The following is a 26,992-nucleotide window of genomic DNA, read 5'->3' on the forward strand; positions in this document are numbered from 1 at the left end:
GTCCATATACAATGGAGAAAAGACAGCCTCTTCAATAAGTGGTGCTGGGAAAACTGGACAGCTACATGTAAAAGAATGAAATTAGAACACTCCCTAACATCATACACAAAAATAAACTCAAAATGGATTAAAGACCTAAATGTAAGGCCAGTATCAAAGTCTTAGAGGAAAATATAGGCAGAACACTCCATGACATAAATCACAGCAAGATCCTTTTTGACCCACCTCCTAGAGAAAGGGAAATAAAAACAAAAATAAACAAATGGGACCTAATGAAACTTCAAAGCATTTGCACAGCAAAGGAAACCATAAACAAGACGAAAAGACAACCCTCAGAATGGGAGAAATTATTTGCAAATGAAGCAACTGACAAAGGATTAATCTCCAAAATGTACAAGCAGCTCCTGCAGCTCAATATCAAAAAAACAAACAACCCAATCCAAAAATGGGCAGAAGACCTAAACAGACATTTCTCCAAAAAAGATATACAGATTGCCAACAAACACATAAAAGAATGCTCAACATCATTAATCATCAGAGAAATGTGCAAATCAAAACTACAATGCGATATCATCTCACACCGGTCAGAATGGCCATCATCAAAAAATCTGCAAACAACAAATGCTGGAGAGGGTGTGGAGAAAAGGGAACCCTCATACACTGTTGGTGGGAATGTAAATTGATACAGCCACTATGGAGAACAGTATGGAGGTTCCTTAAAAAACTAAAAATAGAACTACCATGCGACCCAGCAATCCCACTACTGGGCATATACCCTGAGAAAACCATAATTCAAAAAGACACATGCACCCTAATGTTCACTGCAGCACTATTTACAACAGCCAGGACATGGAAGCAACATAAGTGTCCATCGACAGATGAATGGATAAAGAAGATGTGGCATGTATATACAATGGAATATTACTCAGCCATAAAAAGAAACGAAATTGAGTTATTTGTAGAGAGGTGGATGGATCTAGAGTCTGTCATACAGAGTGAAGTTAAGTCAGAAGAGAAAAACAAATACCGTATGCTAACACATATATATGGAACCTAAAAAAAAAAAAATGTCATGAAGAACCTAGGGGCAAGACTGGAATAAAGATGCAGACCTACTAGAGAATGGACTTGAGGACATGGGGAGGGGGAAGGGTAAGCTGGGACGAAGTGAGAGAGTGGCACAGACATATACACACTACCAAATGTAAAACAGATAGCTAGTGGGAAGCAGTCACATAGCACAGGGAGATCAGCTCAGTGCTTTGTGACCAGTTAGAAGGGTGGGATAGGGAGGGTGGGAGGGAGGGAGATGCAAGAGGGAAGAGATATGGGGATATATGTATATGTATAACTGATTCACTCTGTTATACAGCAGGAACTAACACACCACTGTAAAGCAATTATACTCCAATAAAAACTCTAAAAAAGTAAAAAATATACATATGATCAAAAAGAAAAAAGGAAAGAGAGGGGATAAGAGCTAGAGAGGGACTCAGGTTTCAGTGCGATTGATGAGTACTTTGTTTTATATGGGAGGAAGGCGACCCCCTCCCAAAGGGAAATATACCCTAATAAGATCCAAAAGGGAAAGACACAGAAAGAGAGAGCTGACTGAGCAACATCCTTAAGCAGACAGAACACAGGAAGACCTGGATAACAAGGGGGACACCTTCCTCTGGGGCTGGGAAAAAGCAAAAGTGACGAAAGATGTGGACAAGTGTGTACACATTTTATAATTTATAATCCGGTGCTTCTGTTTCCTGAGACAGATGGCACGATCATCCACTGAGAAGTAAGAAGTGAGGTGAGCTGAGGTGACTCTGAGAACCTGAGGGATACAAAGAAGGCCTGCGAGAACTATGGAAAAGAAAAACATAGGAGGGGACTTCCCTGGTGGCGCAGTGGTTAAGAATCCGCCTGCCAATGCAGGGAACATGGGTTCAAGCCTTGGTCCGGGAAGATCCCACATGCCGCGGAGCAACTAAGCCCGTGAGCCACAACTACTGAGCCTGCACTCTAGAGCCCATGTGCACAACTACTGCAGCCCGTGTGCCTAGAGCCTATGCTCCGCAACGAAGAGAAGCCACCGCAATGAGAAGCCCGCGCACCACAACAAAGAGTAGCCCCTGCTCGCCACAACTAGGGAAAACCCACACACAGCAACGAAGACCCAACTCAGCCAAAAAATAAGTAAGTAAATTAAAAAAAAAAAAAAAGAAAAAGATAGGAAGCTGCTGAGTAGGTAAGGGCGTAGGGCTGCCAAGCAGCGTTAAAACAGAGCTGAGTTTCTACGGGATGAGTGTGTAGCATCATCGATGGCTCTGATGCAAACAGAGGGTGAAGGGGAACAGAGACAAAAGTCACTGGCTTGGAGAAAATCAGAAACTGAGGGGTCACGATGTTGGAAGGGTTACCTGTGTGGATGCTGAAATCTCCCCCAAAACGAGAGCAGGAATAAAGGCAAAGACACAGAAGGAGAGCCAGACACTCTGCCTCAATGGATGAGGGGCGGGTCCAGTGGCTAGTGAATAACCACTATACGTTTTCCAATACTTTCCAGTTTTCTCCAGAATGTGAATATTCAGCAAATAAACAAATACGTGAGAAATATAAAAAAGAAATTCAGAACCAATTTGGTGCCAATGGCCATATTTCAAGAAATAACTCTTCTTCAAATTTAAAACATCCTTTGAAAAAAAATGCACAGACTTGGAGAAAATATTTTAAAATATATCTGATAAGAGATTGTAACCAGAATATATTAAAAAAACCCTCAAAATTCAATAATATAAAGACAACCCAATTTTTTAAATGGGCAAAGGATTCAGATTGACATGTCTCCGAAGTAGATATAAAAATGAACAATAAGCACATGAAAAGACACTCCACATCATGAATCATCAGGGAAGTGCAAATAAAAACCACAATGAGGGCTTCCCTAGTGGTGCAGTGGTTAAGAGTCCGCCTGCCAATGCAGGGGACACGGGTTTGAGCCCTGGTCCGGGAAGATCCCACATGCCGTGGAGCAGCTGAGCCCATGTGCCACAACTACTGAGTCCGGGTGCCACAACTACTGAAGCCCACACGCCTAGAGCCTGAGCTCTGCAACAAGAGAAGCCATCGCAATGAGAAGCCTGTGCACCGCAACGAAGAGTAGCCCCCACTCGCCGCAACTAGAAAAAGACCGCACGCAGCAACGTAGCCAAAAATAAACCAATAAATATATTTTTTTTAAAAAAACAAAAAAACAAAAAACACAATGAGACACTAATGTGCACCCACAAGAACAGCTAACATCAAAACGACAATAACACGTATGGGCAACAACGTGAAGAAAACAGAACCCTCATCCATTCCTAGGAGTAAAATGGTGCAGTCACTGTGGAAAACAGTCTGGCAGTTCTTGAAGAGGTTAAACATAAAGCTACCACAATGACCCATCAATTCCACTCCTAGGTATCCTCCCCAGAGAAATGAAAATATACGTCCACACAAATACTTGCACCCAAATGTGCATCGTAGCATGACTCACGGTAGCCAAAAAGTGGCAACAGCTCAAATGCCAATCAACCGATGAATAGATCAAGTGTGGTATATCCTTACAATGTAATATTACTCAGCAAAAACAAACAAAAAGGTAATGAGGTACTGCTACATGCTACAACGTGGATGAACTTCCAGAACGTTACGCCCAAGTAAAAGAAGCCAGACAAGAAAAGACCCCACCTTGCATAATTCCATTGAAAGGAATGTGTAAGATATGCAGATCTATGGAGACAGAAGGTAGATCAGTGGTTACACAGGGCTGGGGGCCAGCTGAGCGGGGGAAGGACGTGCCCAGCAGACACAAGGTTTCTTTTTGGGGGTGATGGAAATGACCTGCAATCAGATTATGGTGATGGCTGCACAACTCTGTCAATACAGTAAAAAAAAAAAATTAAAATTAAAAAAAATTAAACCTGAAATTTAAAAAACTGACCTGAAAAAGGGATCCTTTCTTAATGATCTGCCTCCATATTTTTTCTCGTAGTACTGTAAGAGGAAAATCCACAGCACACACTGCAGGTAAGGCTAAAAGAAAAACAGGTTACAGCTCGTGACTGAATCATTTTGGGTTTTTTTTTTTCCCGCGTGTACCAACAGAACCAAAACCACATACATCAGGTTCCTTTCCATCACTGAAAAACTTCATCACAATTTTTTTTGCATGTCATACAATGAGTTAAGAATAAATGTTCATGGATGGACATATATACACTACCAAATGTAAAATAGATAGCTAGTGGGAAGCAGTCGCATGGCACAGGGAGATCAGCTCAGTGCTTTGTGACCACCTAGAGGGGTGGGATAGGGAGGGAGGGAGGGAGATGCAAGAGGGAGGAGATATGGGGATATACGTGTACATATAGCGGATTCATTCTGTTATACAGCAGACACTAACTCGACATTGTAAAGCAATTATACTCCAATAAAGATGTTAAAAAAAAAAAAGAATAAATGTTAATACAAACCAAGGTTGATTTTTAGTAAAATGACCCTTCACATACTTTTCTACCTCTGTAAAGTTCATCTGTTGTCAGCTTCATAAATTATAATTTTAAAAAAGCTTTGTTTTTGCTTCTATGGAAGCCAGAATTATCAGTAAATAGAATTAACGACGTGAAAAAAACAAGTACATTAAAGTGGATGTATTCAGTAAGTGAAATGCATATTAGCTAGCATTAACTAACACACTTGACTTCTCATGCACCTTCATTTTTATGCAATAGAATAAAAACTAAAAAGAGAGTTAAAACCATATGACCAAACCACTCATAAGGTAACATGCTAACACAGTTATTTCTTACCGATATAACAGCCACCAAAAGACGATCCCATGGGTTGTAGGTGTCCTCTTTCTTTTGCATATTCTTCCAAGAAATCTAAGACAAAACGTTTTGAAAATTTATATGTGGCTGTGATACTGTGATATAATGAAATGTGGTGTTTGACCACAGTTCCTGGCACAGAACTTCTAAAACCCTTGGAATTTCCTGAGTGACAGAGGGGACAGGAGTGTCTCTCATCATATAAAACAAGCCCCTCTCAACCTCAGCTGAGTCTATGCTAATGAGGGGACTCTCAGAGGAGGATGGAGGCTGACTGACAGAGGACCAGCCAGACTAGAGGGCTGGAACTTCCGGCCCCAGGTGCCACCACCAGGGAGGGGAGAAGAGCGTGGAGACTGATTAGCTCATCCTGCCCAGGTCATGGGACCGCCACAAAGCCTCTAACATGCTGGGAGGACGACTCTCTCCGAACTGCACAGGGACAGGAGCTCTGCCCTTGGGACCTTTCTGGGCCCTGCCAGCCAGTTCTAGAGCAAAGTACTGACCCCCAGCAAGGGGTCCAAGTCAGACAGAACGTGGCTGGCCTGGGGACCCACGACCCGTGACTGGAATCTGAAGCGGGGGGCTGCCTGCAGGACTGAGCACTGAACCCGTGGGGTCTGCGCTAACTCTGGTCAGTGTCAGAACTGCTGAATGTCAGGGAAAACCCACACGTTTGGTGTTGGAAGCGCTGTGCGCAGAGGAACCAATTTTCTTTTAGCTGCGACGTGTAGAAACGTTCAATTAAAACGAAAAACGTGTATTTAACAGCAAACACGTCTTCTCTATAAATTAGCTACCTGTTAATATTTATAGCCATGTTTTGTAGTTAGATTAAAATCTTCCTCACCCCAAAATATGCCTAACAGAGCAGGTATAAATTATAAACTTAAGCCAAAAAAAGGGAAGGGAGAGAGGTAAGGAGGTGTGTCAGTAGAATTAATCAGCAATCGTCCTAAATTAATTCATCACTTAATTTTTATTCTAACCACAGAAATTGTTTTCAATTAACCAGGCTTAATAAAATTAATTTGTTCCTCTATTTTTTTCTTGAAAAAAAATCGCTCAAACTTCATTTTTCGTCATCCCTGTACAGTACAATACACTTGAAAAACTCCCCCAAAACTCCCCAGTCCAACACATATGGACTGCAGTCAGATCATACTTCTAATTTATGTACATTGTTTTGGGCATGAAAGACCATGTAATGAACACAGTCCTTCTCCTTTGAGAATCTGCAGTTTAGAAACATGCTTGAAAAGATTCCACAGTAATTTTACATTTACTGCTACATTAATAATATTTAAATCAAGTACTAGCAGTCAACATTTTTTTTTTTACTACTTCAGTACAAGAGCTAAGATCCCAAAGATTAGGCAGTAATTATTTACCCTTTTTAAAAAATACTAGAACACCTAACAGACCTACCTTTATGAAACAAATCAGGCAGCCTAGGAGCGGATAGATTGGAACGGCTATGCACAAAGCATAATGAAGAATAACTGCAACTGTATATCCCATAAAATAAGTTATTTCGGTGACTGCAATGCAAACCAATGCTGTCTAAAGAAAAAAATGAGAAAACAAGTGAAAAGATGTTTAGCAATTTCAAACAAACTTACTGGGTGCCTCAGCATTAACTATGTCTTTAATCTTCTAATAAAACCTGGAACCCCAGCAGATACTTAGCCAGAAAGTGTCAGAGCGCTGATACCAGTTTTTTGTAGCTGGCATCCTTGTCATGCTAGCTGTTAAATGCAACAAAATATCATCCCTTCATGGAGTGGATGGGGCTGAAGACGAACATACACACTAACAGACGCTGCTAGCTAGCTAAGCTCTGCACTTAGAAAAGACACAGTAACCCTTTCAGTACAACCATGAAAAGAGTTCATGACTTTCAAATAACGCGCTAGGAAAAGCTGAGACAAAATAATATAAAATGTGACTTACCACAGAATAGATAAATGACCAAAATTCTTTGGTATTTACAATGTTTTTAAAAGTGAAAGAAGTAATATAGGTAAACAGAATAACTGATGGAACATAACCAATAAGGCAAAAAACCTGGAAGACAGAAATGGGTATTTTTATTTAAAAATATGAGTAGCTAACCGTACATATGATGTAAAATACCAGTCACACTAAATCGTTAGGGAATAATTACTCTTCAAGTTTTATTGCTCAGCAAATTGCTCCAAAAAAACGGAAGCTGTAGTTCCTTGAGGAGTTTCTCCTAAATCAATAAAGCTCATGTTTTTAACTGCTAACACAATCTTGAATAAGCCATTTAAACTAAATACTATTTGTAGCTCTTTTTTTATGCCAAGTAAAATACTGTCTCTTACCATGTTATTATGAAAAGCAAGCATAGCTGGTTACGGCTTTATCATCTCCATCAACTATTAGCTTCCTTTTACTGTACAGCATTTACTGCACTTTGTAAATTTTTAAGAAAGACGTTTATTAAGTTATAAGGTGGAAATTAATCTGTAAGGTCAGGATGGCCTCTGGCAAAGCTCCTAAGCGGACTTTCAGCAACCCCAACCTACCAAGCTCTGTTTTCGCTTTTTTCTAATATAATTCATAGGAAAGGATCTAGTGTCAGTCATTGACATACGAATATGAATATGAATACAAATCACACTCTTCCTTAGTACTTGAAGCCATACTTTAAATTATGGAATAAAAGAGCTTCTTCTCTGTGAAATTATTTTTGGGCACAGAGACAAGAAGACGTTTAAAGGAAGGACTGTTTAAGTATTCCTGATTACATACAAGTAGGCAGTGTACATGAAAGACCACCTCAGTTTCAAGGAATTAGTTCATAATGGTAAAGTTATTGTTTTTAAAAATCACTCAGGGCAATATAAACTGCACTGAGGATAGGTATCGTACACAAAAATTAAACAGATGTCGGTTCTGTTTTCTGGAACGTCACCATTACTCAATCAGACAATTATCACATTTATAAAGATCTAGCTTTTTAAAATAACATTTTATTTATAAATAGCACGAATACAACTGATGTTAACTTACCACAGAAAGGAACTTGACAGCATAAAAATATAATCCATGATGAAATGAAAATAAACTGCCTAACATCAAAGTAAGAACCACAGTGAATAAGGGGACGTCAACAAGAGCCTGTCCAATCCAGTATGCAGAAGGCAGAAGACCCGAAAGTTTAAGTTGAGTGTAAGCTTTGATCTAAAAAAAGAAAAAGGCAAAAACTGATTGTCATTTTAAACATCTTGCAAACGAAAAACTCTAGCAAATGATTGTAGAACTTTTAATTTTACATCAACAAAAAAGGTCACATTCTGTCTACAGGTAATGAAAGCCCTCCTACAGCTAAATAGAAATTCTATCTAGCCTGTAATCTGGCTCATTGTTTCTGAGGTGTAAACATTTCAACAAAATTTTTCAGCATCAGGATACAGCAGTGCTGCTAAGAAACACAAAACTAAAATAAAGTAAAAGGTGTCATGGGGGTTATAGCTGTGCAAACAGTAAGCGGCCAAAACATAACTGCTTTGGAAATTCTGTGGAAATAGAGAGAAAAACAGGTTTCTCACTTTTAAATATTGACCTTTCATGAAAACACTAATAAATGGCCAAGTACCTGCTGATTTACACAGGGCTTTCAGCTTAAGTACTGGTGATGCATTGGAAAGCCTTTTACACACTCCTGTGTATAAAAAAATGTTAGCTGTTTCTTATCACCACAAGGGAATAGCATTTGCAAGTGTACAAACAGTAAACTTAAATGATCATTGTTTTCCTAACCCTCTCGTTATTTAATTTGAAATTTTAAGAATCTTTCATAAATCCAAACACCTAACAATCTTATTCAGTTGATTTTTGTCATCTATGAAACATCTGTTCATAATAATTAAATGTGTTATAAGAAAGAGCTAGCCATAGAGGAGGTAAGAGAAGAGTGGGCTATAAATATTAGTTAAGACGAAGAAGAGAAATGATTTAAAAAATGGACAACTTTCGTGTTCAATGAATTAGAAGAGGGAAAATATAAATTTCAATATAAGTATAAAAACATAGACCACGTCAAACGTGATGATTTTGGATAATCCATGCTTTTGTCATTCACACATTGCTGGTAGGAATGCAAGATGGCTCATCCACCCTGAAGAGCAGCTCAACAATTTCTTATAAAACTAAACATGCAATCACCACACGACACAGCAAGTACACTCTCGGGCATTTATCCCGGAGAAATGAAAACTTACATTCACACAAAAAGCTAGAGCAAACGTCCATAGGATCTTAATTCATAATAGTTAAAACTGGAAACAATCCAGATCCACACCACGGAATACGACCCAGCACATGATGGGTCCTCAAATAATAAGTGAGAGTTACTACTATTACCGTAATAAACGTATTTATACTCCATTTACTTCTTGAAATAATAATTGCACAGAAGTCTTGCACTCACACAAGGTAGGCTAACTTTTTGTCTAAGATTTCTTATTAGTCAACTGCACCTGTAATTTTTTAACTGAGTCATTACCTTATGATTCTCTGCATTCTCCATGGCAAAGTAAGGTGGCATCGCGGTAACAATAACCCCAAGTAAAGCTGCTTGAAAATACAGCTCGATTTTAAAAACTATGTCTGTAATTCCCTGAAAGACAACCACAGAATAAGAAATAGAACTGGGAATCACTTTATATCATGTTACTACTTTCTAAAAGACTATCAAAACCCCCGAAGAAGCGTTAGGATACCTACCCTAGACAGCAGTCGACATGAAGCAGCAGGTGGCAGAGTCAGCGGGCTATAGGACCAGTTTGACACATTAAGTAGCTATGGGATCCTGAGCAAATTACTGTCCTTCCATTTTCTTACGGAAGTACACGGAATAATACAGCACATTAATTAAGGTTCACCATTGAGTTAAAAATTATACTGTCCGTGAAGCACAGTTAACCTGTCTCCCAGTGGTTCTACGCAGGCCACGAACGTGGCTCTCTCAGAATGACCCTGATGCCTTCACCGGTACCTGGACTGGACTACAAGCCAGCTGGGATCTAGGAAGCCCCCTTTTCTCCACTGGGAAAAGTCATACCCAAGCTCAGCTTCCTACGGAGCCAGGAGCTGCTTATTCCCAGCAGGGGGGACCGTCACTCCGATAGGCCTGTGGATCCAGGTGCGGACAGAAAATGCTCCCAGACAACCTAGTAAACAGCTGGTGCCCCAAATGCAAACTACCCAGAACCACTCTCCATGCCACGGGATGATGTGGAAAGAGGCTGCATTCTGTCGGCCCCGGCCTCCCGAGTTTCTAGCAATAAAGCCAGTTCCTTAATTCATGCCATATGACGTTGTCGAATTTGTCCCAAACTCTCGTACCTTACAGTGGAAGACCCAGACAGAACCGACAAATGTGTAAGCTGAGTAGCACAAGAAGTGGAGATTAATGAGATGACAGCTGGACTCAATTACACAGAATCTCATCATTGAAGGGGAAAAAGTGTGGAACGTGAACAAGATTATATCTGTGAATAGGGAACTTTAAAAAGTCTCACTCTTTCCCTCTGGTTTTAAACAACGGTATGGCTGTATGTCAGTGTTTGATGGAAAATGTTAAGAAGCAAGATCTTTTGTAACAGTTACAGATACACACAAAGGTGGTAACATGATAAAGATGTGCACAGGAATTAAACGTTTTGAACTGTGGAGGAAAGAAGGCTGGGGAGGGACGCACTGGAGGTTTCACCTGTGTCTTTAACGTTTTAATACATAAGAAAGAACAAGATACTAACATTTGAAATATGTGGGTACTATATACACAGTTGTTTACTTTCTGTAGGATTGAAATATTTCACAACAACAGCAACAAAAATCACAAGGGATGATCTACAACTCCGATGATGATTTCTATATCACCTATGCAATGCTGACACAATATTTATTTATCACAATAAATATGTATCACAAATATTTATTTCCTGCCCAGAAATCTCTCCAGATTCATACCTTCAAATGCCACCAGGATAACCAATCTCTCCACAGGCTCAAAGCTGAAATCAATATCTCCATTCCAGCAAAACGAAGCCAAAATCTCTCTTCTGCCTATATTCTCAAAATTGGTGACTGATACTACTACTATGTACCGCTTTACCCCCAAAATGTAAGAAATACGATGCCTCACAAAAGCAAGAGTGATAGCGTATGTCACGTCTTTTAACATAGAGTTGCAAAACTCTATGAACATAATAAAAACCACTGAATTGTACATTCATATGGGTGAATCAGGTGGTGTTTGAAGTACATCTCAGTAAAGCTTTTGAAAAACAGTATGGCAACAGAAAGCAGAAAATGCTATTACCGAAAGATACCTGTCCATTTATTTTTCAGCATATGGAAAACAATACTAGTATTCAGAGAAAAATGTTGACTGTTTTCCTGGAGACTTAAGTGGCTTTTCGTATCTATAATCCAACAGTCTGTCCTAGAGGAAAAATGACTGGGTGACTTCTCAAGGTTCAATACCCAGCATGTAGACTTCCGATGAACAATATTCATTTTTAATTGTCTAAATTTTTCTTCTCTAATATAAAAACTACTCATGCTTTACAAAAGTATCAGTACCAAGACAGAATCTCCTTGACCATGAAGCGAACTCATGCCACAGGCTCCTAAACCCAGGATGTGAACCATCCCCAGCTCAAGGTTTAAGACTAGGAGGTGCCACAAGATGAACTGCTACAGATTTCATTGGTTATTATCACTTGGCTCTTCATAGTTGTTTTATGCACGCGCACACACGCACACCTATTTTTAGGTTTGCTTACTTGAACGAATGGGGTATTCCAGATCTGGATGCTTTCGGTCACATTTGAATGATAAAGATAGTAGTTGCTAATGATATTCATCAATACAGGTAAAGAATAAACCATAGTACCGTTGAAAACAGCAGTAAAAACATAGTCCTACAATTCAAAAAAATAGAGTTATTATACAGTATACAGAAATATAAATGACTATATGATGGCTATGTACCAAGCTTCTCTCACCAGCTAAGTTAACTCTCACTAACTGTACTGAAAACGGGTTCAACAAATCATAGAAATAATACTCAATGATAGATAAAAATAACCTGGTTTGGAATCTAGATATTTTGACATTTTAAACAAAAAAGTGACATAACCACAATTAAATTCCTCAGAGCTTTATTTATGGTCCTCCATCGGGGCATAAAGTATATTCTAAGTAAACACAGACAGCTATTTCCAAGAGTAAATTTTAATTTCCAACTAAGAAGGTCAAATCAGCAAACAACTGATTTTAGAGGAAATCGCTTAATCCCACACACGACTCTTACCTTTTCTGACTGCATCACATTTAAAGCTGCGCTGTGCGGAGCGGCAGACACGTAGTCACTGTCATTAAACATTGTCACCATTATGTTCTGGGTGGTGAAAAACCTAAGAAGATCACTGATATCTGAGTCTGGTATTAGAAGATAAGCAAATAACAAAGAATCAGTTTAAATGAGAAACAGACACAGGCTTTTACTAACATTTAGAGCTCTCTCTTTTTTTTTTTTTTTTGCGGTACGCGGGCCTTTCACTGCCGTGGCCTCTCCCGTTGCAGAGCACAGGCTCCGGACGCGCAGGCTCAGCGGCCATGGCTCACGGGCCCAGCCGCTCCGCGGCACATGGGATCTTCCCGGACCGGGGCACGAACCCGTGTCTCCTGCATCGGCAGGCGGACTCTCAACCACTGCGCCACCAGGGAAGCCCAGAGCTCTCTTTTTGAAGAGGTATTTTCTCTCCATTAGCTAAGACACGATTAAGAACATTGGCTCTGGGACCAGTCAGCATGAATTCAAATCCAGGTCCAGACATGCAGACCTCAGAACAGAGCCTGACACACAGCTACTGCGCCAATTTCAGCTGCTGCCGCTGCTACTGATATTACTCGCATTCAGAGTGTACCTATAATATGTGAGATCTGGTCAAACAGTAAGAGTACAAATCTATCTGGCAATTTTATGTAACAAGGTAACGTGCCACGCTCAGAGAGGTGGGAGCCAGGGTGTGGAGTTACGTGGCATCACTCCCTGGAGGATTGCTGCATGATTTGAACAGACAAACAGTATAAATGTCAACTGCGTTACTACTTTAAAATAGTAAAACCCATAACCAGGTCTCCATCTATATTCTCTACATAGCCTGGAGCTAAGGGGGAGAGTCTGAATCCTGTCCGAGGTCTAAATCTATACCAACATGCCTGATGAGTGGAAACACTTCTCTGTCCATCACAAAAGCCAGGATTCAAGGACGGACAAGTGTGGCTTTGAGAGAAATCAAAACCAAACAAAGGAAAACACTAGCAGTAACTGAGCAGCACGGCCGGTGGCTCAGACTCAGCAACAAACCTGAGTGTCAGAAAGAAGGGTGCTTCTAGTCATAGGACATCTACTCCCAACCTAGTGCCTTAACTGATCTCTCATTTCCAGATGCCAGAGAGGCTCTGTCCTCTCGAGAAGAGGGCTCTATTATAACTGAAGGAACTGTATCCCCTGTGATAACAGAAAGCTTTGCCAGGAGGATAAGAGACCACCCCATACATACACACAGAGACCACTGAACACTAAAGGAAATGTGCCTTTAGGACCAACAACAAGGTCTAGGAAAATGTGAGATAGACAGATAGAAAGACAGACGGATGTAAGCAACTCTAGAAATACTTAAAATTAACAGATGGGACAAAACTTTGAAAATACTATAATTTCTGCAGATCAGGGAGAGTGAACACCAAGCAGAAATACTTGAGATAATGTACAATTCCCCAAACACACAAAAAAAGTCACAATATCAGAGTGTAAGGCTCCATGTAGTACTATCTTTCAGCAATGTGAAATGTACATTAAAACCAAAATAAGAATTCTAATGGGAGCAATAAATTGAGAAACATAACATTTTCTATTCAAGAGTGTTTTCTATCACTAAATACCTTTTTCCTCCAAAAGAATAAAAACAGAGAGCTAGAATTGAAGAGCAATGATTGTAACGGCCATCTGTAACTGTCCCTAACTATCATTATTATTTTAACACCGGGTAAAGCTTTTCAGTTAATAGTGAATCAAAAAGGAAAGATACTAGAATACAGGTGAAGTGTTGGGAAATGTTAAACTCCAAAGAATCTGTGCGTGTAGAAAGGGTGTACGAAATGCAACTTGCCAACATAGTTCAGCAGGATAAGCAAAGGAAGCTGCGTCTGCTTTACGGTAAACTACAGAGCAGCTCATTTTCCTCTTCAAGAACCTCGGGACGATACACTATCCACACAGATGGGAGATGGTGTAGAAACATCTAATTCACGTCAAATTCTGAATTAGGTTTTAATATTTTGAAAATCGAAGTCCTATATCAGGCTTTTAAAAATTTATTCTGAGGTTTGCGCAAAGCCGTATGTTTTAAAATTTCTTTCATATTTGATTTAATTACGTAATAAAAAGAATCAATAGCAAGTCCAAAAATATCCATTACAGATTTAATGTATTTGATCATAGAGATTTCTAAGACAATTGTTCTTAGTTCTGGTTTTTCAGATAGTCCTTAAAAATTGTTTAAACACTTCTATTTAGGTATCTAACTGCATAAATATTACATGCCGTAACTCTTTCTAAAGAGGGTTTTTCAACTTCTGAAGTTTATTTTGCGCATCATAAACTTTGAGATGAAACACGCTGCTCTGCGAATAATGTCGCTACTCTTAAAAATGGAAATTTTATGATTATATACAGTATAAATCAGAATATTTTAAAAACTGTCATCTACACTTAAACCAAAATTTCATTTCTGTAATATATTACTCAGCATCAGTGAGGAGTTTTACTTAATTTAGGTTCATGCACACAGACCACGCCTTTAACATATATATATTTCTAAAATCCAAATCTCTGGCCTGTATCTACCTCTCACCCCAGGCCCCACCAACACACATTCACAAACCTGCACATACTCTCACCGGTAGAATTTTGAAGAAGCAGGCTTGTTCTGTATTTATGAGCTTTATCTCCAGGCTTTAGGAAGTATAAGTCTGGAACAAGTTTGATAGGAACAACAGCATTTTTAAAAGAGTGATGCACCAGAAACATAAAAATCTGAACTGCGAAAAAAATTAAAAGCAGAAGCAACCTGAAAGGAAAAAAATACACAGTTCAAGGCACATTAATATATAAATCTACAAAACAATCTTCCTTCACATGACAGTTAAAAGGTACTCATTTAAAAAAGAAAAAAAAAAAAAGAAAGAAAAGAAAAGGAAAAAAAAAACTTGAAAAATTCCCACTTGGGAGTAGAAATTCGACTCTCCAAAATGGTCTCATGACAATGTTAGAAAGAAAGCCAATATTCAATAATAAAATTAAAAGTTATAAAAGTATATTTTAGATCAGAGCCACCCTGAAATTTTTATAGGGCATGTAAACCTGTAGTTATAACTTAAAAAAAAATACACATTATGTCACATTATATCTCTATTCTCCTGAAGGAACTATTTCCTGCCCTACCTCTATCCTATGTACTCTCCAAATATTTCAGAAAATATATGATACAAAAATATTTTAGATACAGTGAAGAAAATAAAAATACAGTGAAGACTTCAGATGACTGGTATCTTTGAAATGTCATCCTAACCACATCAATTTCCATTTCTCCTCTACAGTGAGTTATAAGGACCATAATGTGCAGCTGGCCCAGCACATAATTCTACTATAACCACTCAAAATGCCCTTCCACCTGAGAGACAGGTAACTTTTTTTTTTTTTTTTTTGCGGTACGCGGGCCTCTCACTGTTGTGGCCTCTCCCGTTGCGGAGCACAGGCTCCGGACACGCAGGCTCAGCGGCCATGGCTCACGGGCCCAGCCGCTCCGCGGCACGTGGGATCTTCCCGGACCGGGGCATGAACCCGCGTCCCCTGCATCGGCAGGCGGACTCTCAACCACTGCGCCACCAGGGAAGACCCGAGACAGGTAACTTTTCATCTCAGCCTGCAAAAAATCTCTACAGTGTGTGTGACAGGTGTCACAACAGTGGGTAGAGAGAGCTTAGGTTATCACACATCAGCATTTTATAATTTTCAGAAACCCTATAATTTTAAGTCATTCTTAAATTGTTGTAAGTAGATGTATATCAGCACTGCCAGAAGCATACTGCGTTGAACTCTAGTTCCATAATAAGTTAGTGGGTGTTTTAGGTTAAAAACAAAATTCATGATTAAAAAATATTTGGAAACTCCAAGTTAAACAAAGTTGAAATAATTTCTTTAGCATAGAACGGCTCATGTGTTTTTATATGCTAATGGACAAATCTTTAAGAGAGGAAATGTAAGTTATGATATTTTCTACATGCATGGTCAATACAGATTTGACCACGGAACACTTCTTGTAGCAGGCTGAATGTCTGTCACCCTCCTCCCAAATTTATACACAGAAGCCCTACGCCCCAAAGCGATGGCATCTGAAGATGAGTCCTCCGGGAGGTCATCAGGGTCAGATGGGGTCACGAGGGCATGGCCTCATGACGGGATTGGTGCCCTGAGAAGAAGAGGCACCAGAGAGCTCTCTGGTGGCTCTTTCTCTGTGTGCACACACAGCGAGGGGGCGGGGGGGGGCGCCCAGCTGCAAGCCAGGAGAAGTCCTCAACAGGACCCGACCATGTGGACCCTGACCTCACTCCCAGTCTCGGGAACTGTGGGAAAATAAACTTCTGCTGTTCAAGCCAGAAGATAAACTTCTGCTGTTGTTATGGCAGCCGGAGCCGAGATTCTTTTATTGCTTTTCAGGGAGTATTTTATGAGAGTAGTATTCAATTAAATTAACGGACACATGCTGATTTAAACAAAGGTTTTTCTCTCACTAATGCTGACACAGGAATAAATCAGATACGTGATTGACATTTCTTTGATAGTGAAAAAGTCTGGGCAAAAAAGCAAATGAATTCAGCATATTTCAAACATATAACAAAACTCTTATTCTTTATACATATATATATTTTTTTTTTGGAACGCGGGCCTCTCACTGTTGTGGCCTCTCCCGCTGCGGAGCACAGGCTCTGGATGCGCAGGCTCAGCGGCCATGGCTCACGGGCCCAGCCGCTCCGCGGCATGTGGGATCTTCCCGGACTGGGGCACAAACCCGCGTCCCCTGCATCGGCAGGCGGACTCTCAACCACTGCGCCACCAGGGAAGCCCCTCTTATTCTTGATTATTAAGTTTTATTTCTACCGCCATTCTGGATCTAACAAGACAGCGTGGTGTATAAAAGTACTTAACGTTACCTCTAAATAATTCAGCGTCTAGCAGCCCATGGGAACCTAACTGACAGAGACACGGCTAAGTGGAAAAGACGTCATTTTGATCCCAGTTCTACCCGCTATAAGCCCTTCTTTATATTTCCGTTTCTTCACCTTGATAAATAAGGATAAAACTTATTTTTCCTGCTGTTTACCAAAAAATGGTCATAAATATTAGTAATAGAGGCAAAACAATTGTGAGAAATGTAAATGCAAAATAAAATTTAAATGCAATGACAGTAATTCAAAAATTACACAATTAGAGAAAATTATTTGTCACTCCCTCATTTTATAGATGAGACCAAAAAAATGCTAGTTTTAAAAAAGAGTTAAGGCTCTAATGATATCCAATGAAATCACCAGAGGTGTAATTTTTTTCTCTGACATTGTGAAATTACCATTTTAATCTCTCAAAACTACACAGATTATTTACATATGTCTACATTTTAAAGACTAGGATGGTAAATCTAGTTTGTATCCTTAAGAAAACAACTCATCAGACGGAAGAGCGGTTATACTTACACTGATCTCACTGATTTGCTCTCACGTTTCAAGGTAAGGAAGTGAAACTTTGCAATTTTAAACACCTGCTGTTTCCAAACACTCATGGTGCTCACCAGAGAAGCCTTGGTTTCAGAAAGAATAAGCAAGCTCTGCTCCATTTCATCAAAGGGTTTTGAATGCACTTCTTCCTCTGGTGGCCGCTGAGTAAATACACTATAATCTATTTGCCAAAACAAAACGATAGAAACTTACGTTATCTTCCTTCAAAAGATGAAAACCTTTCTGAAGCATGTAAATTTCAAAGCAGCACACACCTGGCAGTGATACAGGACAAAGGGGACAGTCATATACTTTGGCAATGTTATCGAAACTGAACATGTGCACAGTTTATGACCCAGGACATTCTCTCTCAGGTATAAATCCAACAGAATTATGTACAGAGGCTCACTGAAACACATGTACAAGAATATCCTTAGCTAGTACCCTGTGCAATAGCCACATGCTGGAAAGAACCACATGCTCTATCAACAGGTGAAAGAATAAGTCATGAAATATTCCTGTAATAGAATAGTGTCAAACAATGAACGTGAACAAACTATTGTATAACCATAGTAGTTTGATCTTACAAACATTACATTAAGTCAAAGAAACCAGAATAAATATAAGCAAAAGAGACATGCTATATGATTGATTCCATTAGACCAAAACCTGACAAAACTACTGGATGGGGATAGAAATCAAGATACGTTATTTTCACAACAGTGATTTGACTTAAAAGAGATGAAAAATAATAAAAAGAGACGAAAACTGGTTTCGGTATGAAGAAGGACTTAGGCTAAGTTTAAGAAATGAGTAAACATTAAAAATTTTAAGAGTGGAGCAGAATAATGTATAAAATAATATTTAGGTACAACCTGGCTGTCTTGGCATCTTACCAACTCAACAGTCTGAACGGATGACTCAGTAGATGGACAAGTCCAGTCCCTGTCTTCCCCTGACACAGCGACTAATCAAACTAAAAGCAGGTCCTGAAATACTGCATATCACAATCATAGTACTCAGTGAGCTCCAACTGGCCTTCTACAGAATTTGATATATACTAATCTTTAAAAAATAAAACAAATAAAATCGACCAAACTGAAAGCAAGCTGATGTTAGAGGTAAATTTATTTTGCATAATGGGCTTAAAGGTACTATAGGGAAAAGTGAATAATACCTGAACAGAGCTCACCCTTCTCATTTTCATTCCCACTTCCCAGATGTTTCTAGAAACTACTTCGTATGCCTCAAAGTAGTGAGCAACACACACACAAGCACCTTCTCCATCTAGCTCTCTCCGCCATCCTCAGTATTACGGACATATGCACTGTTAACGCATTCTACATCCTGACCTCTAGCTCCCTTCATTCCTTCCATTCCCATACCTTTATCTCTACTCAGTTTCATCAAACTGACGGATGCCCAAATTTAAGATCTTGCTATCGCTCCAACTGATCCAACGTTTTCACGTGAACTTTCCTTCTCTAGCTGCAATCTGCCCCTACGTCCTCATCGTAAGCTCACCTTTCTTCCTCCACGTTTGAGAGAAACATCCTTTTTCCTTCACTCTCAGGACCCAGCACCACGCCAGTCTCGCTACCCTTCAACCCATTCTCAGCTTAAACCTCACGGATCTCGACCGCACCACTGAAATCACTCGCGTCAAGGTCACGACCGGCTCCCACCCTTCCACATTCCCCGTCTTCTAAGCTACCAAACCCCCTTTCTGTGCCGCCATCTTCCTCTTCACAGCAGTCAGCAGAGAACTGCCCACTCGCTCTTGCCTCAAACACCATGCTGCCCCAGCTCCTGCATCTTCTTTCATGAAGACAGAAAGGGCGCTACTGGTGCCTTCCTGGTCAGCCCTCCCTGGACCTTCACGGCTCACCCTCGGGGCTTCCCTCCACTGCGTCTGCGCTCGCCACCGAAGCACCTCATCCAGTCCCACAGGGCCATCGGTACACAGGCGGATCCAGCGTTTGTATCTTGAGCCCAACGCCCTCCTTTAGCTCCAAGTGTGTGAATCAAACAGCCCACAGGCATCATCTCCACTGGGATGTCTACTAAACCTCTCAACAGTATAACCAAAATTCACACCTGGAGTCCTTCATTCCACAAACCTGCTGCTCCCCATTTCTCAGGAAAGGGCAATTCCATTTCCAGTTCTCAAGCCAAAAACTTGGACACTGTTCTTGACCTCCCGTTCCTCAACCCCTAGCGCTAAGCCATCACCTGCAAGTCACCAGCAGCGCCTCTGGGAGAAGCCCGCGCTGTGCATGTTTCCCTACTGTCACAACCATCCTAGTTCAAACTAAGACGAACTGCAGTAGCTTCCTAGCTGCTCTTCTGCTTCCACACTTCCCTTAAATCCACTCATCATTCAACAACTGGAACGCAGTTTTTAAAAATGCAAATCAGATCACGCTACCCCTTTGCTTTCAAACTGTCTGGTAGCTTCATATCACACTAAGAAAACAAACAAAATGTTTTTCCAGACTAAACATGTTCAAAGACTAAATATGATGTGGCCCCTGGCCTCCAGCTCTGAGCCCACTACATGCTACCCTCTCCTTGGCTCTCCACGGCGGCCTATCTTCGTCATCAGAAACATCCAACCCATCCCTCAACCAACACCTGTGCAGTAGCGAGTCCCTTCACCTGGAAGGCTCTGCGATGAAATCTCACTTTTCTTGCCGTTCAGGCCTCACTTTAAATATCACCCCAACCCAGTCCCCCCTGAGATGCCATCTAAGCTATCTGCCTCCTGAGACTGCCCCACTAATCCCTTCATGACTCCTATCACTCTCTGTAAATATCTATTTACCTGTTTATTTCTACCCTTTCTTCCCCAAAATACAAATTCCACATGCTTCTACAATTATTTGTCTTGATCACTATCTGTCTGGCTCATTGCCTAAAATGTGCTGTTAGCTTTGTTTTTACCTGCTTGGTCAATTTCCGCTTCAACTTCTAGCTTTAAGAATACATCTTCCAAAGTCGTCATGGAAACACCATAAGAAATAACACCCAAATCTGAATGAGTGTCTAGAGCAGCAAATAAACCTAAAGGAGAAAAATGAAAGAGCGTTGTGTCAGTAAGCACACTACCATGAATTCTTCTAAAATGTCGTTTTAAAATAGCATATGACTGAATTTACTGGGCCGGCACAGTGTTCTCAAACTGTTTGGTCTCAGGACCCCGACAACATTCTTAGAAATTGCTAAGGACCCCAAGGAATGTTTGTTTAGGGAGATATATATCTATTAGACATGCATCATAATATAAATTAAAACTAAGAAATATTTTATAGACAGAGTGATGGGCAGAGTACATTACGTTGACACATGTACTTCAATTCAGTTAATTAATGATTCCTTATTCTCAAAAGGAAACCATAGAAAACCGCATAGAAAATTTCTATCTAATTATAGGAATGCTATGGGAATTCTGCATAACGTATCTTCAAGAGTAAGAAATATCCTTTTGTTTATTAAGTCATCTGTCAACAGATAAAGGACACTGAGTTTGAGTTCCTCATCAAAAAGCAGAAAACTAAATGTCACAAATAAAATAATTCAAGGGTTTACCGTATAATAATGTAATTCGTTATGAAATCATGAAACTGGAAAAGAGCTTAGGACTTATACAAACAACTGTGTGTGTGTGTGTGTGTGTATACACATTTGTGTGTGTACGTATGTATATATTTGTGTATATGTATATTTATATTCTTATTCCCAGAACAAAAAAAGGGAACAATTTCTTTCTTTCTTGACAATAAAACAATTATTTACGTAAGTTAACACCCTAGTTGGAGTTTCTTGCATGCCGTTTATAAAAAAAAGAAATGTTGGCTTACAGCATTTCTGATTTTCAAAAGCAAAATAAAGCAGAAACGGAATATTAACTCTGGCGACCTGCGAGCGCGTAAATATTATATAGAAAAATAAACCAAGTAAATTAAGAAAACTCATCCCCAATGCAAGAACCTGGTTCAGCAGTCAAGAAACTGAAAGTAAGGAATACCCGAAAATTTGTCCATGTCCTTGAAAGGCAAGCTATACACAAGCTGCTGGTCACTCTGTTGCAATAAAGTAGCTGCAGGTATATGTTGTTTAACCAGAGAAGAGAGAGGGTCCGTGGCACAGCATCTGTCAATATACATGCTAGAGAAAACCAAAAACCGTAACTTTTTATGATTACTCAGTCAACAGCCAGAAGTAAATTCTGAATGCTTTAAGTTAAAGTTAGTGCCATACAAAAATGGCCGAAGCACATCATGGCAAAGCTTAAACACAGTAACAATAGCTCAAGAATATAATAAGGAACAAGGCAGTAAAGAATGAATGATACCTCAGGCGGTAGCCAATCCCCCATTTACTTTTGAGAAAAATTGAAGAACCAACACATTTTAACATTCCTTGTGATATGACAGCTTTCCGATCTGCAAAAAGAGATTTGCGTTGCAATTTCAGAGTTAGTAACAGCATTAATAATTGGCATTTATATTTTCTGGATTAACCTATGAGACACCAGTGTATGAGCTCATTAAATTATCACAACAGCCTTATGAGGAAGGTATAGATTATCATCACCTGCTTTTTCGATGAGAACAGGAAGGCAATAAGAACATGTACAGTTTGCCCACGTTTCACGTGGCTATTAAGTGACAAAGCCAGGGGTTCCACCCAGGCAGCGGAAGTCTACAGTCTACTTTCCTAACATGCTCCAAATGTCTCGAACTCTTCCTATAAGGTTACTAACAGAAGTGCTTTCACAACTTCCTTGATAGCCAAATGTACAAACGACAAGAAAGCAACAGAAACAAAGAACGCACAGCTTCTTTATTTATTCCTCAGAATTTAGCATTTCTATGTCTAATCTCCCATTTGGCCCCATGACCTTAACCTTTAAAAATAAAGTAAAAATCTCACCAGCAAGAATGTCAGCTTCATCCATGAAATGAGTACTAAACACTGTCACCCGATTAGCTTTTCTGTATTTAAGAAGATTCCAAACAATATGACGCGAACAAGGGTCCATTCCAGCTGTCGGTTCATCCAGCAACAGTACCTGTGTGCAAACGGGTGGGCAAGGCAGGGAATCCTCAGGAAAACTAAAATATATAAAATTCATGCAGACCCTGCAAACCTTCCCCACTTAAAGTTACTCTATCCAATCAGAAATGTATTAGGTCTGAGTTTTCCACTCATATATGAGTTAGCATAAATTTAAAAAACTATCGGTTTGGCATATGAATACCTTCTTTGGTTTAATTTTAAAATACAAATGTCTGTAATGTATAAGACATAAGTATAATAACAATCAGATAGACAAACTAAAAAACAAAACACTGAGTATTTCGCTTTTACCTGAACAATTAAGTTTTGTAGATGTAACAACTGCTCGTTAGAGAATTATGCTCTGTATTAGTTCAGGGAAAGAAATTTATTTTAAGACTATTTTTAATTATGAAAATATGGTGGTGGGGATTGGGAGGAAGATAAATTGACACAAAGCCTGAACCACAGTCCTCCCCAAGCTACAGCAGCAGGGCATGTGGCAGGATGGTGGGCACCCAGGGGGCTCCCGGCCACAGGTGTGCACCTGGCAGCTTTCTAACACTGTGCAAAGCAGTGACCAGCTGGTTCTCTGCTTCTGCCAGACAGAGAAGAGCACAAAGCAGACCAAAAAATCAAATCAACAGAACAGTGAAAAACGGAACTGTTCGTTTGATTTTGTTCTTACTTTTAAATTTTTATTATAACCATTACAAATGTATAAAAAACTGAAGAGAATAATAAACATAACAATACTTTTATAGCCACCACTGAACTTTAACAAATGTTATTTTACTTCAGATCTTCTCTCAGAGAAATAAAACTCTGCAGGTATAAAGAAAGTGAGTCCTATCCATTCCCCTTCCGAGAGATGGCCACTAAATTAAAGATGCTGCATATCTTTCTGACTTCTGTTTTAAAATCTTATTACTATAATTACATCCATAATAACACATAGTATTTTATGTATGTTTAAAATTTATACAATGTGTGTATGTGTATCTTTCTACAACCACTTTTTAATTCAACATAATTTAAAATGATCTCATCAATGACACTATATCTGCTTACCTTTGGATCCCCAAGAACAGCGATTCCTACAGACAGTTTTCTTTTCTGGCCACCACTTAACTTTCTGGCCTGATTATCTTTGATAGCCTGCATGTCTAAATCCAGTAAAACCTTCTGCACCTATGAAAGTAAAGTGTCAATAGACGTTTTTAAAATCACATCATTTACATAATTATCAATATGAGTTTTTAAGTGTTCTAATTTTAATGTCAACTTTTAAAATGTTCTTTTAGTCCAGAACTAAATTTTGACATATATCCATGCATAATTTTGAAATAATAGCTAAAAGGATTCCTGATGGGAAGGTCTGCTGTACTTTTGTGACCCCTGCGTGGTGGGAGGGGATCAGTGCAAAGACTCCGTGTGTGTCTGTGTGGCAGGCGAAGGGGGTGGAGGCGAAAAGAAAAGAAAAGAAACATCTATATTGAGTGACTAGAATCCTCCAGATGAAACAAGGACTATTTTCTATGTGCTAAAACTTTTGCTCCAAGTTCTAATTCTTTATAATGACTTTCTGTTTACTGGCTCAGAACAGGTTTTATATTTAGATTTTCAAGCATATTTTTATTACAGAAGTTATTGCACAAGGTTACTAATTTATAGCAAATAAAAGTAAAGATTTCTATATAAATAACATACTTCTTGTATTATATTATTGGCTGGTACTCCTTTGATTGAAGCCAAAATGGATAAATTTTCTTCTACAGTCAAGACATCAAAGTGTATATCTAACTGTGGACAAATGCCAATCATTTTTCTTGCTTCAAACATTTCATCTATTTCTGAGACTCTGTGTCCATATACAGATGCAAACCCTAAAAGCAAAATATATGTATTTACATTAAATATATTAAGAATCAAAAAGTATATATGTTTTAGTATATACTAATAATTTAGTTATTTGTATGTAACAGACATAAAATAAGAGTCAATATAAATTTGGAGGACACAACGCACCCTCATTTCCATACTGGTGGAAATCACCATCATACTGGTGATTTGCTGCCACGTATATTCCAATCTCATTTTCCTTCATTTTCAGGGCATATTACAGAGTGGAAAGAGCAAAGAACCATAAGTTTCATACTAAACAAAATTATCTATCGGTGCATTAACTAATATTCCAGGAACAATTTTCCCTCATTTCCAGGCAACAGTAAAGAGAACAAAGAACTTAAAATTTACCCCTAACCAGCTGTGTGGCCTTGAGAAAATCACTCAATCTAAATCCAAGCTTTTTTCTTCTATTAACTGAACACTAATATAGCCCCCTTTACTGAAGAACTATTAAACCAGCGTGCTAATGTATGGAGAATTGTAACAGAAATAATAAATCCTTACATGATGAAAGGTATTATAATTACCCTCAAAGAGCGACACAGAGATAAGCAACAAAATCAAACTAATTTTAGAAGTGAAACTACATCTAAAAAGATGCAGAATCAGGGCTTCCCTGGTGGCGCAGTGGTTGAGAGTCTGCCTGCCGATGCAGGAGACACGGGTTCGTGCCCCGGTCCGGGAAGATCCCACGTGCCGCAGAGCGGCTGGGCCCGTGAGCCATGGCCGCTGAGCCTGCGCGTCCGGAGCCTGTGCTCCGCGACGGGAAAGGCCATAGCAGTGAGAGGCCCGCGTACCGCAAAAAAAAAAAAAAAAAAAAAAAAAGATGCAGAATCAGTACACGGAAGTTTGGCCCTTTCTTAAATTAAAATATTTATTGTTCTGCCACTCTATTTGGTTACTGTGGAAAAATGGAGCTGCTGTACTGAATTCTCACCTACAGGGCAGTCACATGTAACAATTATACGTTTGAGGCATTGCTCTTACAAATCTATTTTAGGAGATTGTACTGACACTCGTCATTCTTTCCTTTTGAACTACTGTTGGATACTTAGAAGTCTTTATTTTCTCAACCAAAATGTCTATGGGCCTCATTTAATTTCCAATTAATTACTGATTTATCCTTCCTTGAAAATGAACAGTAAACAAAAACACAAGTAAAATATCTGCTAAAACAGGCACAAAAGTAGATCCTCCTTATTAAATATGACTGAGTCACTTTTATTTTCCATTGAAGAGAAAACAGATGTGTGTAATCAAAAAAAAAGAAAAATATCTTTACAGACACAGAAGTTGATCCCAAATCAGTGACAAAAATCAATCGGTACATATCACAAGGATAAATAATTACCATGGTACCTTAGCTAATAACCCTAATAAAACAAAGTAAGGGATTTTTCTCTTTAAGTCAAAAAACTCACCATCCGAAGGTGGGCACAGTCCACAAAGAATATTCATCAATGTACTCTTTCCTGTTCCACTGTGGCCAAGTAACGCAGTAATCTGACCCTCATATATGTCAAAGGATAAATCTAGTTCAGGGAAAAAGGAGAAGTCTCAAATGTGATTCTTATTTCTGTTGAGCCATGTAAGACAATACACAATACTTGAGCAACCTTGAAAGAAGTCAATAAATTTAAAGACAGATTTAAAGTTACCGGCATATTTAATAACATAATATTTAATATTATAACACAATAATAATTCTTTGTTATAGTCAATGGTATGAACAATAAGAAAAATGATACAAAATAAGCTTTTTCTTTTTTTATTACACTAACCGATTTAGAGGGGGCACAAAACATGGCGGGGGGGGATTTCTGTGTACCCGCTTTGGGGAACTTCCAAGGGAATTAAAACAAAAGGACAAACAAAAATTTGTTCCCAAGGGTACTCAGAGGCATGTTAAATCTACTGGCAAAAAACCAGAAATTAACCAATAGCTTGGAAAAGGCTAAGTAAATGCTTTAAAAGTTCAATTTAAACAGGAGTAAAGTAGAATGAATATCACCAGATGGATGTGTCAGTGTCTGAAAGGAGACAGCAGAAAGGGGGCTGAAAACCCAGCTTCAAATAACTGTAACCCCTGATCTGATGAAGGTGATCTCACGCTGACAGCATCCCAAGACCTGCAGGCCAGACGCAGCTTCAACTCCTGCCTGAGTGCCCAGCCCGCCAGCCCCGCCCTACAGATTTCAGACTTGTCAAGCCCCAGTCCTGTGAACCAATTCCTCAAAAATCGTCTTCCCCGCTTCCCGCCCGCCCCTCCCCACAGTGCT

At 39.4% G+C, this 26,992-nt stretch overlaps 1 protein-coding gene across 3 annotated transcripts in view; it reads right to left on the reverse strand.

The window, feature by feature from the left end:
- Positions 1–26,992, reverse strand: part of ABCA5 (ATP binding cassette subfamily A member 5) — a 66,060-nt gene that overhangs the window by 12,884 nt on the left and 26,184 nt on the right. For all 3 annotated transcript variants that reach the window (XM_060290316.2, XM_030838052.2, XM_030838053.2), the window contains exons 12-28: positions 26,135–26,245; positions 24,516–24,691; positions 23,877–23,996; positions 22,680–22,818; positions 22,099–22,189; positions 21,772–21,911; positions 20,688–20,807; positions 17,724–17,925; positions 14,874–15,043; positions 12,220–12,347; positions 11,690–11,827; positions 9,403–9,516; positions 7,908–8,078; positions 6,822–6,935; positions 6,297–6,431; positions 4,848–4,922; positions 3,980–4,071 (exon numbers count right to left, since the gene is read on the reverse strand). In XM_060290316.2, the coding sequence (XP_060146299.1) occupies positions 3,980–4,071; positions 4,848–4,922; positions 6,297–6,431; positions 6,822–6,935; positions 7,908–8,078; positions 9,403–9,516; positions 11,690–11,827; positions 12,220–12,347; positions 14,874–15,043; positions 17,724–17,925; positions 20,688–20,807; positions 21,772–21,911; positions 22,099–22,189; positions 22,680–22,818; positions 23,877–23,996; positions 24,516–24,691; positions 26,135–26,245 (2,236 nt within the window). The remainder of the gene's footprint in view (positions 1–3,979; positions 4,072–4,847; positions 4,923–6,296; positions 6,432–6,821; positions 6,936–7,907; positions 8,079–9,402; positions 9,517–11,689; positions 11,828–12,219; positions 12,348–14,873; positions 15,044–17,723; positions 17,926–20,687; positions 20,808–21,771; positions 21,912–22,098; positions 22,190–22,679; positions 22,819–23,876; positions 23,997–24,515; positions 24,692–26,134; positions 26,246–26,992) is intronic.

Source organism: Globicephala melas, chromosome 20 (genome assembly GCF_963455315.2).
Source record: "Globicephala melas chromosome 20, mGloMel1.2, whole genome shotgun sequence".
NCBI classification, from domain to species: Eukaryota; Metazoa; Chordata; class Mammalia; order Artiodactyla; family Delphinidae; genus Globicephala; species Globicephala melas.